The sequence below is a fragment of the Vulpes lagopus genome, chromosome 3, assembly GCF_018345385.1.
Source record: "Vulpes lagopus strain Blue_001 chromosome 3, ASM1834538v1, whole genome shotgun sequence".
NCBI lineage: Eukaryota > Metazoa > Chordata > Mammalia > Carnivora > Canidae > Vulpes > Vulpes lagopus.
The window spans coordinates 107833155-107849472 of NC_054826.1; the positions used below are offsets into that span (position 1 = coordinate 107833155).

Consider the following 16318-nt stretch of genomic DNA (forward strand, 5'->3'; position numbering starts at 1 on the left):
GCGAGGCCTGAGACTTCCCTCCATGAGAGAAGAGAGGGTATCAGTGCAAAGAAGAGGTGATGGAGGAACGCAGAGCAAGTAAAAGGCAAAGAGGAGGGGCGCCTGGGTGGCTCATTCGGTTAAGCATCTACCTTTGGCCCAGGTTATGACCCCAGGGTCCTGGGATGGAGCCCCGCATTGGGCTCCCTGCTCAGTGGGGAGTCTGCTTCTCTCCCTCTCCCTCTGCCCCTCCCCACCACTCGCTCCCACTCTCAAAGAAATAAATAAAATCTTTTTAAAAAGGCAAAGAGGAATTGAAGAGATATAAAACCGTGTGGCCACAGATACAGAAATGGGAGTACTTCTGGTGTTGTTCAGCAGATATGATAATGATTGGAATCGTTTCTACTTCTGGGGACCAGATTGTGTTCCTCTAAAGGTGATGCACACCTGGACCACGTGAAGCTCCGTGACTTATTCGGGTTACGAAGGGACGAGCGCTGTGTGGGAACATGGCCCTGCCCGTTCCCCGGGCCCCACCTGTGGTGGGGTGAGGGCGAGGGTCTAGGTCTGTGGCTGCCTCCACCCAGACCCTTGTCAGCCACTGCTCTGTGCTTGGCATCCCTGCCACACCGTTGCAGCCCCCTCTGGAGCTGCAGTCATCTTGAGATGCCAGAGGAGAAGGAAGCTGCACGTGTTGGTGGGAAGGAGCCACCTTCCAACCTTCCAACCTTTGGTGCCAGAAGTCAGAAGACCGTGGCTTTGTTTATATGTAGAAATGCCCTGAGGAAGTGTTTTCATTTAGTTAAGAAAAGTGACACAGTTATTAGGAGTCCGTTGCCCCCAAATCATAGGATAGAGGTAAGCAAAAAGAAGGTTCCAGATTTAATCCCTCTATCCTCCTTATCTAGGGTCAGTTACCATTGGCCTTTTGGTATATATTCTGTCAAATAATCTTTTGTGCATATCAGCCTATAATTTTTTTCATCAAACCATCATTTGTAATCTAGCACTTGCACATAATGGAACCTCTTTTTCTGAGAACACGTGGGTTTGCATCCCTCTTCTGCCTCTAACTTCTTAGCTGTGTGACCCTCGGCTGGTCACGTTAGCTTTTGATGCTTCAGCTTCTCCATCAACAAAATGGAGATAATGGTGCCCATCTAACAGGGTTGTGGTAAAGCGCCCATGCGGTGGTGGTGGCGGCGGCGTGGGTGGCTTTGCACAGTGTTCCCAAAGGGAAAAAAGGCTGTATTTTTTTCTGGGTCCTGGGTCTGTGCCAGCTCAGCTTGCACCTTCTCACACAGGCTGTTGGGTCCTTTTCTTTCCAGGATCGAGAAGGGGGATGGGCATGAGGAGGACCTCCGCTTAGACTGTCGCCACGAGAGATACCCTGCCCGTAAGTGGCCTCGTCTGCAGGAGCCCGCGCCGTCCGTTGAGAGGGGAGCCTGGAGATGAGCCAGGCCAATCTCTCCCTGCGCCCCTGCTTGGTCCCACAGACACACTCTGCAGATGGGGAAACTGAGGCTGGCATCGTGGTGTAGCATGTCCTCTGCACACGGCAGCCTTGGTCCTCTCATGGCGGAGATGGGATGCTAAGCAAGGGAGGGGATGTTGGGTGTTTCAGGGCAGCCCGGCGAGCCACAGCTCGAGGCCAGGCTGGGCTGGGTGTTGGTCCAAAAGGGCAACAACTCCCCGGTCCAACTCACCAAGTCAGGGAGGTGACTGTGGACCATGTGTGTTTGGGCTGGGGAGGCTCCTGGCAGCCCAGAATGCATGGACTTCATAGGCCTCACTGTGGGGGACGCCCTAGACAGAATCGAGGGCACCAATTAGGAAAACAAATGCCTGGACCAGAAAGCAGAAGGGAGGTGAAAGGAGAGAGAGGGCCTTGCTCCAGCCAGAAAAGCAGCCGACGTGAGGTTAAAGTTAAAACGGCAGCAGCTCAGCTCAGCCCGGATGAGGCCCCGCGTGCCCCCCGCCCACCCCACCGCACCCCAGGCTCTTCTTGCCTGGTCTCCTGGCCTTGCCAGCCCCCAGCCCCGATAGCTGGGACTACGAGCCACACTTTGCAGGTGAGGAAATTTGGACTCAGAGAGGTGGAGTAGCTTGCCCAAGGTCACACAGCTCTGCTACTCGTGGCAGGGCAGTTCCAGCAGATTCTCTCTGCGCCCCACCCGCATCTCTCAGACCTTTTAGGAATGTCCCGTGCCTTCCAGGGGTCGGTATCTGCGTCCCCGGGAGTGGGCTCGCTCCGAGGCATGTGTTTTGCATGGTCCCCTGGACGGCTAGAGACCGGTGTGGCGGGCTTCACAGCCCTCCCTGGGCTGGCGGCCTCCCCATCTCTGTGCTGCTTTCCCTCCCTACGCCCAGTTCCCTTGCACCTCCTGACATCTCCCCGACTCTCCAGCTCCTCCCTCAGGGTCGGCTCTGGGGATATCCGAACGGACACAGTGGAGACTTGAACTCAGGTCTGTTTAACCCCAAATCCCGTGATCCGGGGAACTGACCGAGAAGTGGCTCAGCCCGGAGTGAGGGGCCTGGGAAGACAAGAGGAGAGGTCTGGTCTTCACTCTGGGGGAAGAGGCTCCTGTAGGAGGCGCCGCCCCCCGTGAGATAACCAAGACAAGAGTCACCCACCCGAGGAATGCGGGGTGGCATCGCAGGGGGCGCTGGGCTCACCCACTGATTGCAGGCCAGGTGTCTGTGCTGGAGTGAGGGCTTCCTGGAGGAGGGGGTCAGGAACCAGGGCATGGAAAAGGTGGGGGTGGACCCACCTTGAAGATAACAGAGGGGAGGAGAAATCCCTTAGGCTCGAGAAGCACGTAGTAGGGATAAAAACTGGGAACGCTGACGTGTTCAAGCACCATAAGCTCCTGCTTGGGCCTGAGCCTCCCCACACTCCCTGCAGAATGGGCAGGCAACCTTACCAGTCCCTGAAGCCCAAGGATGAAGAAAGAGTTGGAGGGACTCAGTCTGGCTCTAAGAGCAAGCCCTGGAATTAATGAGGACGCCCAGGGTTGGGGGAACTGCAGACCTCCCTCCCCCAGAGCCCAGCCCCGTTCCCACGGCCCTGACCCCTGCCCTGGCACCCAGTCATCTGCCAAGCAGCATTCCTTCACGAAAGGAGCATCGGGTGCCCTCACATGCGGGTCAACAGCCTGCAGAGAGTCCAGCTTCCATCCCCTTGAAGACCAGCCGTGAGCCAGAGCAGACAGGCCTCCGCCTTGTGGGGCTCACAGCCTAGGGGGAGGGAGAAAGTAAGAAGTGGCTCAGAAACGAGACAGCCTCAGGTACCGTCAGGTGCTCAGAGGGAGCGTGTGGTGGGAGAGGGAATGGGGCAGGGTCCTGCAGAGCCACCTCTCTGACTGGAGCCTGAAAAAATGAGAACCAGCCAGTAAAGGTCCTTCCAGGCGGAGGCTTGCAAACGCCAAGTCCCGAAAGCAGGAGCAGCCAGGACTGGAAGCCAGCGAGGCTGGAGCAAGGGGAGCAGTGGGAAGGCAGGAAGGCAGGAGATGGGGCTGCGGGGGCACAGGGGCAGGAGCGTGGGAGGGGGCTGGCCGTGCAGTGGGGAGACCAGAGCCATTCTGAGCAGGGATGAGACTTACCCAGACTGTTCATCTGTGTCTGTGTGTCGATCTCTACCTTTAGTCTGTACTTGGGACTGTATCACCTGTCTGTCTCCGTATCTGTATCTCTCTATCTGGCCATAACCGTCCCTGCGTCCATCTGTCTTGCGGGGAAGGGGTGGAGGGCGCGAGGCCAGAGGCCGGCCGGCAGCTTAGGTGCAGGCGTAGCCATTCCCAGGAGAGGCGACGGCGGCCTGACCTCCGGCGGTGAAGGTGAGAACGGGTGCGCTCAAGAGCTCTCTGTTGGAAGATTCGTCAGAATGTCTTCATTGGGTCTCCCAGAGCAGGTCCAGAGATAAGGACTCAGCAGCAAGCACCACACGATCCAGCCATAGTCAGGAGCACTCCCGTCCAGGAACACGCCTGGTTCACCCCCGTATTCCAGATCTCAGAAAACACAAGTAGAAGTGGGGAAGGCAGCCCCTGCAGGGAGAGGCAGGGGGCTGAAGGCCGTGATGGAGGCGAGCGCCCTGAACCCTGCTGAGGGGCCCGGGGCGGCCAGTGCAGAGCACACGTACTGGAGTTACCCACATAGCCTCGGCCGCAGCTCTGCTCGGGCCCTGAGGGTGGCCGGGCCACGGAGCGCTGCCTGCATCCCCCTGGGGCAGGTGGAGGTCAGCAGTCCGCTTGGCCGAGGGGGCACCCGTGGCATCTGCTTGTCTGCTCGGAGCGAGGGCGGGCGGCCAGGAGCCCAGGGGACGTAAAGCTTGCTCCAGCCGTCAAGGGCCTAGGGGCCCCAAGTGCCCAGCATGGAGAGGACAGGCTGGTGGGGCCGCGGTGCTTTGTCCGGGTGATGTTGGACGGTGTCAGAGTTGGGAAGGGAGGTGGTTGAAGCTGAGGAGGTCCTCCAGGGAGCACGCTGCGGGTGGGGAGAGGCAGTGAAGCAGCCGATCCTAATGCACCGCCCTGGGACTGGGGGAAGGTGGGGACGGCACTGCCCAGGGCTGTCAGCGGCCCCCGGAGATTTGCCACCTCCCTGTGCCTCAGGAAGGAAGGGGCCTCAGATCCCACAGCACCTCTGCCAGGTGTGTCTTTTACCAGGTCGCCCAGCTGCCGGGGACAGCAGTCTTTCCCCCGGGGCCAGCAGAGGCGCTGGGGGCTTCCGTCAGCTGTCAGAGGAGTTGGCTTCGGTCACTTGAATTACCCTGCCGTGGCTGCTCCTGTGGCCACAGGAAAGTCATTTATTCAATGCATCTTTTTTTTTTTTTTAAGATTTTATTTGTTTATTCATGAGAGACACAGAGAAAGAGGCAGAGACCCAGGCAGAGGGAGAAGGAGGTCCCTTGCAGGGAACCCGACGCGGGACTCGATCCGGGGTCTCTAGGATCAGGCCCTGGACCGAAGGCGGTGCTAGACCGCTGAGACCCCCGTTGATCCCCTATTCAACACATCTTTACAAAAGATGCTTCTCTAGACTGGGCCTCTGCTGGGTTCTGGAATACAGGGGTGAACCAGGTGTGTTCCTGGACGGGAGAGCTCCTGACTATGGCTGGATCGTGTGGCCAGAGCTGAAGTGGGGTCAGTGCAGGGGTCGGTGTGACAGCAGAGGCATGGTGCCTCATCGGGCTCGCGGTGAGAACAAGATGCCAGAGAGGGAGGGGATCCGTGACCAGGGGTGATCCAGCTTGGTACAGTCCTACAGTGCTTCAGATTCCTGGACTTGATTACAAAAATAGTCAACAAGAAAAACTCAGTCCCACACCCTCAGGTCTGCTGCTATCCCGTCCTGGTGTGTGTTCTGAGGACTTTGCATTTATCCACTTACTTAATCCTAAACACTGTCCCATTTTACAGGCAGGGAAAGTGAGGCAGAGCTGGGATTTGCACCCAGCCTCTCTGGCCCCAGAGCCACCAGTGTGAGCTGCCGCATGTCGGTGGGTGGCTCCCGTGCCGGGCACAGGCATCTACCAGTCGCCGGGCAGGGTCCAGGGCCTCCGGGCCCAGCCACATGTGGACTTGGTCCTCGCAGACCTCGTGGGCTAGGAAAGCAGCCTCCTCAGGCCACCTGGGGAAACAGCACCATCTCCAAAATGCAGCCTCTTAGCTGCTCGTGGGGTTTTGGCCAAGAAAATATTTTGGAAATGCCTGGTCGAGTTTTGCAATATTTCTGCACCGAACAGCTGCTCGGATTTTGTGGTGGGCTGACTTGCGGGCAGGAGGAACGGGGGAGGAGGAATGTCAGCGAGCCCGCGTTATTAAAGGCTTACTGTGTGCGGGCCTCTGCTCAGCCGTTTGCAGCCCCGGGAAGGAGGGCTGATGACTTCTGTGAGGACGGAACGAGTGAGGCGCGGAAAGGCACCCTGACTTGCTGGGATCTCTGGTCCCCTGGGAGAGACAGCCCAGCTCGGGTGTCCATCTCCCTCCTTCCTCTGGGTACGAGGCCATTCCTGCTCTGGCTCCCAAACCCCCACCCTCAGCTCCTCTCACTCTCCCTTCTCTCATTCCAACCCAGCCCCGCCCCCCATCTTTTCTCTTTCTAGAACATCCAAAACATCCCCTCACAGGGCTTTGCATTTGCCACTCTCGCTGCCCGGAATGCTCTCCCTCTATATCCTTGCATGGCTCACTTTGTCTCACCTTGAAGTCTCAGCCAGAAGACGGCTTGCTTGGAGAAGCTTCCCCTGACTGCACCGGCTTCTCCCACTGTCCTCATTATCACCTTGTTTTCTTTCCTTCATGGCACCCGTCCCTTTCTGAAACTATTTTTTGTATTTACATACTCAGTTTTTGTTTGGTGGCCTCCTCTGTTCTAGGAGAACAGGCCCCCTGTCTTGTTTTGTTTGCATCTGATCTGAGAGCCTAGAACAGTGTGTGGCACACAACAGGTGCTCAATTGCTGCCTCCCAAGTTTCTCCCACCATTTCCCACCAGAGCAGTCACTTTTCCATAAATGCTTACATGAACTTGTGGTTATCTTAGTTGCCCCGGAAGTCGCTATTTTTTTTTCTTGGGCTACCGTGATATGGATTCTGCTACAATTTCTTTTTCCTGAGGAAAGAGTTTGCTTTTGAAACTTGCCTTTGGGCCTTTGCAGTGCCATCAGCTAGCTCGGGAGCACATCAGATGTGACATTTGATGGAGGCGATGCTGCCATCTGGTCCAGGTGTCTGCATCTTCCTTCTGGGGGCAACTGGGGCTTGCAGCTGATTGCAGCTGTCAAGTTCAATGCCCGAGACAAGCTTTTGATTTTGCCAGGTGTGTCTGTAAGGCCGGGCCGGGCTGGGCAAGAGGCTGTCACTTGCCGGGTGCAGAGGTGGCTTCTGGGAGCTCCGTCTGGATGGGTCTCTGCCGCTGCTGCCCTCAAAATAGCAGAGGGAATTTCAAGGAAGACTTTCCTGGGTCCAGAGCAGCTTGGCATTTTTATTAGATCAAAATCAGATCCAATATAGTACTGCTCAAGTCTGCTTCTTTTATTAAAATGGAAACAGACAATATTTCTGAAATAAATATCGATGCCAACTCACTGAGCACCCAGGCGGGTATGTGGCTTGGAGGCATCTGAGACCCGGGCCCTGGGGGCTGTGAGATCCAGGCCGATGCTCACATATGAATCACCTGGGGGACTCCCTAAAATGCGGATTGCCAGGCCCCACCCCTGCGTTTCTTGCTCAAGAGGGCCGGGTGGGGCCTGGGAATCTGCATTCCTGACGGATCCCACGTGATGCTGTTTCTGCTGCCCTGCAAACCGGCTTCTGAGCAGTACTCAGCCTCGAGCCAGTACCTGTCGCTCTGAAGTTGCAGCCAGGAGCACGTCTGCATTTTGTCCCTTGCTTGGGCTCTTTGGTGGCTTCTGGATGGCAACTGGTGCTTCTAGGGCCAGCTTCTCTTCAATCCATCCTCCTAAGACAGTTTTGGTCCTGTCCCCCACCCCCCATCCCCTCCTCCTAGCTTCAGAAGCTCCTGTGGTGGCTGCCCTGGCAGGTGTCAGGCACTGTGCTGACCCGTCCCACACATGCCCGCAGAGGCCTTCTCACCCCATCCCACCCCCATCCCCACTTCATCTCGCAGCCACCTGTCGCTCTCAGGACCCTTCTCTGTAACTGTCTCCCCAATAGGATGGAGATGTCTTGAGGACAGGGGCCTCATAGCCACATCTGCACGGCAGCCCCAGTGCCTAGCCCATTGTCTGTCTTCGGCACATGTCCGGCGAATGAGGGACATTAGCTCACTTAGTCCTCCTGCAGTATTTGCTCTGACAAGTATTTCCATTTACAGGGAAAGATACTTGGGTTCAGAGAAACAAGGTCATTTGTCTGGCCACCATTTGTCTGGTGTGTGTCTGTGGTCACAGATCTGGGCCACTTGCTTTGCCTTTGTTCTTGTCTGTGACCATTTCTGCCCAGGGCAGTTGCTCCCATGGCACCTGTTCCTAAGAAGCACTTGGGGGCAGTTGTGAAAATGCAAGTTTCCCTGGAGATTCCAATTTTTGGGTTTGGGGCAGGGCTGAGGAATCTGCATCAGGTAAGTCTGATGATAAGGTGGAGGCCCCGGGTGCAGGATGAACCCTGTCCCCCTGAGGAGCCTGCCGGGCTCCACAGCACCCCCCTTCCCCTTGCCAGCTGCAGGTGCCCGGCTTTCCAGCCACATGAACCTTCTCGCTTCCCCCAGCCAGCAACAGTGCTAGGTTTTTCACACCTCCTGAAAACCTCATTTACCTGCCAAGAACCTATTTCACACTCTGTTCCTTCTGCCTGAAAAGATCTGCTCCCTTCCTTTGCTGGACAAAAAGCAAACCCTACCCATGCAATAGTGAGCTTTCATAGTGCTTTCCAGGTCTAGTTCAAATGTGCGGGGATGGCAGCTAGCCCCCTTCCATCCCCCTGCCAGAGGTGGTCCTGTTCCTCTCAGCGTTTTCCTGTCCTGAGGTTCATGTCTGTAAGGTAGGATTTGATGATGGTTACAAGCCCAGCCTTTGGAGGATGCCTGGGTTCAAATCCAGCAGTGGGTCTTTGGACAAGTGACTTAACCTGTCTGGGCCTCACTTTCCTCATCTGTAAAATGGGCATAGTAATGGCACCTCGCTCATATTTCTGAGGATTAAATGGGCCAGTGCACGTGAGAGGCAGTGAATGACTCCTGCCACCCTGTAAGAGCTGTAGATGCGTGTGCTCCTGTCACTTCCTCCTATTTGCGTCTGTCTTCCTCACTAGCGCTAGCAGGTGTCTCACTCATGTCTGCAGACCCAGCACCTGCTGTGGAGGCTGACACACAGTAGGTGCCCAACAAATGTCTAATAAGAGAAGGAAGGAGTCAGTGGTCCTGGGAGAGGTGGCAGGTTAAGTGAACTTAACCCGATCGATCCCGAGTGTGGAGAACAGATGAAGAGCACGTCATGGTCCAGAAACATGGAGTCCCCAGAAGATGGACGTGTGTGAGGACAAGGATGGGGCCCCCATTTGATCTCCTAAGACAAGCTGGCCCCCAGGTAGACCACAAAACCCAGCCTCCCCTCCACGTGGATCTCACACACACCTGCTCTTCTTCTCAAATCTTTGTTCGTTCATTTAACGCATCTATGTTATGGGCACTCCACGTGGATTTGAGCCAGGTGCTGGGGACACAGCAATGAGCAGTAGCACAGCTAGTCTCTGTCCTCACGTTTGACATACAGCTCAGTAGGGGAACCTGGGAGGAATCGTGTCAATGATTTGGTTCTTACTAAATACACCAGAGTCTCTGAAGTGCCCTTAGGATCCTGATTTACAGAGCAGGGTTGACTTGGAGAAGCAGCTGTAGGGCCCTCGCCAAGGTAGCAACATTTTAGGAGTGCGAAGGGACGATGGTGCCACTAGCTCAAGGGCCTCCGAAGCCAGACACCTCAGCGCCAGCCTCCATTCATTTCTCCATCACGCCCCTCAGCCGTCTCTTTCTAGAGGAAAGAGTTCGAGGTGGGCCAGCTTGACTGTAGGCTCTGGATGGGCCCCGAGGCCTCAAGGGAGGCCGTCACCCCCTGGACAGCAGGGCGGAGCGGGGCTGCTGTGGGTCAGATCACCAATACCAGCCGCTTGCCCACCGTCTTCAATTCCTTTACCAGCTTCAGAGCGCCTTGGACGCTTTACATCCCGTCTAAGTGCCGTGCCCCCATTTCCCCTGCGACACGGTTGCGGTGGCACTGCCAGTCTGGGCTTTCAAGGGCCCTTCCGACTCAGTGAATCCATTCTGGAACAGAAGATGCGACTGCACACAATTCAGCAGAGCTGAGAGCTAATCCCCTGGGGATCCTGGTGCCCCGGGGGAGTTCATGACAGTGATTTCCCACTGAACGATGAAGAAGTTAGGACGGAAGGGACAGGACATTAAAAATGTTCATGTGCATTTGGGCCAAGTACTCTGCTAAGCCTGGTTGCTTCCAAGGGAATTTGAAACGCAGTACTGGCTACCAACCCTCTGAGTGGCGCCCGGACAGAGCTCTTTCCGCCCTTGGGCCGTGGCTCCCCATCTGTGAAGAGAAGTGGTTGAACCCAAGCCCCCTCCAGTACTGGCATGTGGCTATTTCTGCATCTATCTGAAGTCGGATGATGAAGGATTTCTAGTAGGATCTCTAGAAGGATTTCTGCTGGGCCTGCTGAACCCTTTGTAACTCACATCCGTTGCAGGCTCAGAGAGGAGAAGGTACTTGGCAACAGTCACACAGCTTTAAAAAAAAAATGGTGACACAGCTTATAAGCTGTGCAGCCTGGATCTGAACCTTTGACTGCCAGAAGTGGTCATAGTTTTTCCCCCTAAGCCCGTATCTACAAGAGGAGAGACTACCAAGGAGCCTCTCATAAGGGCCGGCTGAGCTTCTTCTCCAGGCTTGGAAATTCCTCCAACCTCCTCCCGCCTGCTTTCTTCATTTGTAATAAGAAAGCTCAGGACTTGCCCTGTGCCTGGCCAGCTGCTGGGGGCCCAAGGCTCCAGGATGGAAGCAGACCCAGTCCCTGCCTGCACGAGGTCCCCAGGTTAGTTGGGAACCCTCACAATACAAAGTGACAAGCCCAAGGGGAGAGAGCTCTGCAGCATGTCATGGGGGTCACAGTGGGGAGCGAGGCCTGGGAGGTCATGGGATGCTTCAGCCAGGAAACAGCAGGGAAGGGCACCGGGCTGAGGGACCAGCATGTGTAAAGCCACGGCACAGAGTCATGGAACCAGGATGCAGGCTGGGAAGAGATGCTACTCAGCCCACAGATGGTTGTAAATGTTTGATTTTTTTTTTTTTAAGATTTTATTTGTTCATCAGAAACACAGAGAGAGAGGCAGAGACACAGGCAGAGGGAGAAGCAGGCTCCATGCAGGGAGCCCGACGCGGGACTAGATCCCGGGACCCCAGGATCACGCCCTGGGCCGAAGGCAGCGCTAAACCACTGGGCCACCCAGCACCCAGGGGTCCCGGTTGTAAATGTTTTAAAAGCCTCAGTTGTCAGTATTGAAAAGCCAGGAGATTTTATTTCGAAATTCTGATTTTTAGCTTCTCTGAACTTTTTGGAAGATCTGAGCTCACATTCTCCATGGCAACAATTGGCCAGAGCTGAAGAATGGCTGCTTCTGGCTGCTTCGCTCATTTATGCCGTTCGGCTGGGCCTAGTAGACATGTTGAGATGGTATTCTCCGATCTATAGGACGAGGTGCTCCCCCCTCCCCCCCACCCCCAGCTAGGACCTCACCCAAAAGTAGAGAGACAGGAAGAAGGGTGGTGGCCTGCGGGTCACCCCTCAGACATGGGGAGGACAGAGCTCCCCACTCTCCACTACAAGTGGCTCTGGGCCCCCAGCCCCTCCCCAGAGACTGAATAAGAAAGGAGGGTCCCAGTGCAGAGTGACAAATCCACCTCTGGATCCGGTGGATGAGGAGCCTGGTTTTAGCTCCAAGAAGGATGGGGATCATGGCCCTTTCCTTTTCCCTCAAAATTCATGATCACTTTCTCTCTGTTCCAACAAACTCTCCGGGGTTCGGCCTGTTGGCAATGTCAACATTGCAGCTACTATCACTTTTAAATATTCATTTAGGAAAACAATCAAACCTTCCTGCACATCAAATATTTGCTTCTAGGTTTAAAAAAAAAATCCAAACACCTATATCTTGGCAGCATTCTTCCAAAGAATGCAACTGTTAGTGGCTGAGGCCAAAACAAATGTTTTCCCAGAGGCCAAATGGTTCCAGAATATTTGCCAAATATTTCCCCACCCTTTAAAAACTAGAGTAAAATTAGCAAAGCAGTAACAGTAAATATTAAAAACTGAAAAAAAAAGTCAAAGTAATAAAACCCCAAAAACCATCTTCCCCTTTGACCGTGGCCTTCCAGCCTTTGCCTTGAGGAAGACTCTCCCAACAGTCACAGCTGCCCTGGGGGTGGAGGAAGAGTAATGAGCTGTCTGTCTTTAGAGGTGTGCAAGCAAGAGCTTGGTGTCAGCAGGAATTCCCACCCCAAGGGGCTTGCTACAAGGAGCCGTCTGACCCCAAAGGGTGACAAGAATATCTGAGCCTCCATTAGAGCTCAGTGCAGAAACACAACCAAACAACATGGAACAAGTGTCTCTACTGCGGAAGTTTGGAATCAGGAGGATAAGGATTCAGTCCTGCTCCGCCACAGCTGTGACTCCGAAGGCGGCTGCTTATCCTCGCTGTCTCCCTTCCCTCATCTGTAAGATGGGTCGTAGCTACTTCACAGCTTGGGAGGCCAGAGGCAAGTCGGTGTAGACCGTGGACGCTCCGTCACTGTTGGTTTCCTCTCCGGCCTCCAGCCCGGGCACCGCAGCAGTCTCTCCGGCCCCGTTTCCTCTGCCTCTGTCTCCACTGATCCATCGCGGAGCATCTGCCACGGGTCAAGCCCTTGTTCTCCTCGGCTCGAGGCGTAAGGGGGGTGACCCTGGGGAGTGCTGCCGGGAGGGGTGCTCCAACGTGAGGGAGACACTGTGGGCTCCAGGGATGTCCGGGGGGCTTCCTGTCGGAGAGGACACGTGGGCTGCGCCTTGAGGATTTGATGGCCAGGAGTACAAGGATGGTTTGGCAGGTCTTGGGGGTGGGGGGGTGGCCCCGATTCCGGCATTGTCCGAGGCCGCAAAGGAGGCCTCCGAGGGGAGGCAGAGGGCGGGCTTCCCGAGCCCAGGGCACAGGCCTGTGGTGGAGCCTTGCCTGGGGGCCACGTACACGTACTGAGCACGTGCCCCTCGGGTCACATCAGGACGGGGCTGGGAATTGTGTGCCCTCAGTTCTCCTGAACATGTGGAGACATGCGGTGCAGCTCGGGGAAGCCCTGCTGGGGAGGTGGGGGGGGGGTGGTTCCAGGATGGCCGGGCTGGATGGGGGGTCATGGGTGGGCAGGTGGGGGCAGGACGATGGAGGGCCGGTGGCTGGGGGCACCGGGTGAGTTAGTGGATGTGACTGGCGGCAGGGTGGGGAGAGGTGAGCGGGCGGGGAGGTGGAGGGTGGGGGGATGAGGATGTTTCGGGTTACAGGCAGGTGTGGCTGCGGGAAGCTGGGCTGCTGGCGTGTTAGTGGACAGCGTGAGGGCAGGTGCACTGCTGTGTTGACAGGGGGAGGTGCATGAGTGGGGGTGGGTTGTGGGTGCGAGGAGTGTCGGAGGGCATGCTGGACACATTGGTGGGTGCTAAGTAGATGGCAGTGGGTGCTGTCTAGGTGGGTGGGTGATGGGGGCATGGGGTGGTGAGCCGGTGGTAGAGGGCTAGATGTGGGTTGACAGACGGGGGGTGGGGGGTTAGAGGGCCACTGGAAGGCCTGGCGGGGCGGGTGGCCAGTGGACGTGTGGGTGGAAGGAGGCGGCTGTCAGCACTGACCACCTGTCTCTTGGCAGGACACCATCCACACATGGGAGATTCCTGGCCCCGGAGCTCTGCACAGGAGATGCCAGAGCTGAACCGTCAGTGCTGGGTCCTGGGGCACTGGGTGTGACTGAGACCCGGCCTGGCCCCCAGACCTCAAGCTGTCACCGGAACAGGCCCCCCGCCAGAAGACCAGCGGTCTGGTGCCCCCGGAAACCTGGCCCGTGGGCTGTGAACTCAGCCGGCCTGTGTGGGAGACCCAGGCCTGCCCTTCCCACCGCCGCCTGGGGCTCAGGGCCCCGGAAACAGAGCCGGGGTGGCCCGAGGGAATGATCAGGGCTGCACATGTGACTGTGAGACAGCAACTCCTGACTCTTGCCACCGTCACACACAGCACCCTCTCTGGTGCAGCTGGGGCGCCAGGAAGGACAAGGCCACTGGCCACTGAGGGCCAGCCGGGAAGTTCAGGGGGTGCCTGGCGGTGCGCCAGGCAAGGAGTGGGTGCGGCTTCCCGGCGCTGGCACCACCTTGGGGGCACACAGCAGGCACACAGCAGGGGCACAATAAATGCTTGTTGAACCTGTTTTGTTGCTATGTGTGGAGGCCGGTTGCTCTCTGGGCTGTGGCTGCCCCCCACGGCCCCATCCTGTCGGGTCCTCAAGGAGCCTGAAGGTGAGACAGCTGCGTGTGCTGGGATCAGGACCAGACACTGAGGTGCTGGAGGGAGGGAGCCCAGAGAGGAGGCTGGGCCTGGGATCGGGGTCAGGGCAGAGCCAGGCTGGCAGGCTGCCTTGGATTCCCAAGGGTGGGCAGGGTAGGGGTGGGACAGGCAGGTGGGAAGTTTGGGAGATAGGCCCTCAAGCCAGGCCCTAAGCTGCCCTGACCCGATGGGGACCCTTGCCCTTGTGTCTGGAGCTACCTTTACATCAAGCCCTAGGGCTTCGATGCCTGGGGAAACATCCTATTATAAAGATGAGGGAACTTAGGGTCACAGAGATGAAGTAACTTGCCCAAGATCACAGAGCTAGTGAATGGCAGGGTTGAGATCAGAACCAGGACTTTAAGAGGCCTCATCCCTTTCCAGAAGGATTTCTGGAGCTTTCCCCCAAGTAGAGAATGTTCTTCATCCTTCCATAAGCCCATCCATCATCTGTCATCCATCCATCCATCTATCCATCCACCCATCGTCCATCATCTGTCCATCATCCATCCATCATCCACTTACCAGTCGTCGTCCTTCTTTGGGTCAGACATCCATCCATCTTCCTTCTGTGTGTGACCCATCCTCATGATTTACCTATCTGTGTATTCATCTAGCCAGTGATACGGTTCATTGTGCCCCTACTATGTGCCAAGCACTTGAGACAGGATACTGAGCCATCCAGACAGGGTGCCTGTCCTCACAGATGGGCGTGATAGATTGCTCGACAGATGGTTATTGTACAGCGTGTGATGAGTCGCGGGGCCCGGCTCTGGAGCCAAGCAGCTTGGGGTTAGATTCCGATTCTGGCTCCTCCACTTGAGACCTTAGGCAAGTGACCTAACCTCTCTGTGCCTCATCCCCGTGGGCACATGGGGATAATCCTTACACCTACCTCTTACAGCCGGCCGTCCCGAGGGCTCACTGAGCTAATAATGCCTGTGAGGCGTTCAGAACAGAGCCTGGCTCTGTTGGTGTTTGCTCTTACCTTGATGGGGAAAAGTCAGGGTCTATGGGATTCCAAAGGCAGCACCTGCTGGGGGAGGGAGGAGGTGGTGGTCAGGAGGGCTCCTTTGGGAAAAAGATGTTTAAGCCAAGACCTGAAGGTTACCTAGATGTCAGGTAGGTATGAAGATAGAGGAGGAAAGTTGGGACATTGTAGGAACTTTACAACAGTCTAGATGGCAGGTGTGGAGGGAAGTGGGGGGCAAAGACTCTCAGATTCCAGGCTTGGGGCAGGGGCGGGTTCAGGTAGCTTGAGTCTCAGGTGCGGGGCGACACACACATGGAGGTGTGTACTCATTCACTCATGCATGCATTGATTAATCAAGTGAGTAATTCATTAATCCATTTTCCATCCAGTCGGTAAACATTGTGCACCTACTGTGTGGGGCGGGAGACGGGTCTGGGAGGGGATTAGGGTCCACCGCCTAAGATCTGGAGCGTCAGGACAGAGAGTTTGGGCTTTGGCCTCTGGCTGGGAAGAGAGCACTGAGGACAGGGTGGGGCTGGGCTCCCAGGGCACCAGGCATCTTGGGGCTCTTTATCCTCCGCCGGGGTCCTCCTGTCGTTGGCAGCTGGACCACCGAAGTCTAGGAGATGATTTTAATTGACACGTGGGCAAAAATTTTAACCTATTTTAATAGTTGTGTTTATGTAAATGTGTTTTAGGAAAAACAAATGTATAACGGGCACATTCGTGTCATGATTTCACAGACGCTATCGCTTAGGATGAAACCAAAATAGGCATTTAAGTAAAAAGACAAAGAGCTGGCTTGAAAAATATTCAATAAATAATCGTGCAAGTGGTATGTGATCATGGTACGCGGACGGCTCGAGCACAGGCCTTTCTTACCCCGTCACGGGCCAGGAGGCGCCTGGGGCCGCCCCTGCTCAGTCCTCCCGCCCCTCCGGGCCTGCTGGGCAGAGGGCGAGCTGGGCCTCTCACGGGGCCAGCAGCAACAAGGCTGCCCTTAGGTAAGAGGGAGCACGCCAGGTAGGCCGAGGGTGGTCCCGGTGGGTCCCTCCTGAGAGTTCCTGGGAGGGGGACGTCCACCCAGATGGAGGGCCTGGCTGTGCGTGGAGAGGTCTGCCCTGGACGCCCGCACCCAGCGTCTCTATATCCATGCTCCCTGTGCTTCTGTGCACACACCGACCCCAGTGAGCTGGAGCTCGTCCCCGTGCACGCACACGCTTGAGGCCCCGTAGTGCGGCTCTGCCCTCTTGTTTGCTCACGTGCCCCCTCCCTGGCT

General features: G+C 56.4%; 1 protein-coding gene across 6 annotated transcripts in view; it reads left to right on the forward strand.

Annotated features, from left to right (window-relative positions):
* GSG1L (GSG1 like) overlaps window positions 1–15874 on the forward strand; it is a 206172-nt gene extending 190298 nt beyond the window's left edge. For all 6 annotated transcript variants that reach the window (XM_041747034.1, XM_041747035.1, XM_041747036.1 and 3 more), the window contains 2 exons: window positions 1311–1378; window positions 13399–15874. In XM_041747034.1, coding sequence (XP_041602968.1) covers window positions 1311–1378; window positions 13399–13496 — 166 coding nt within the window. In that variant the 3' untranslated portion in view covers window positions 13497–15874. The remainder of the gene's footprint in view (window positions 1–1310; window positions 1379–13398) is intronic.
* The last annotated feature ends 444 nt before the right edge of the window (window positions 15875–16318 follow it).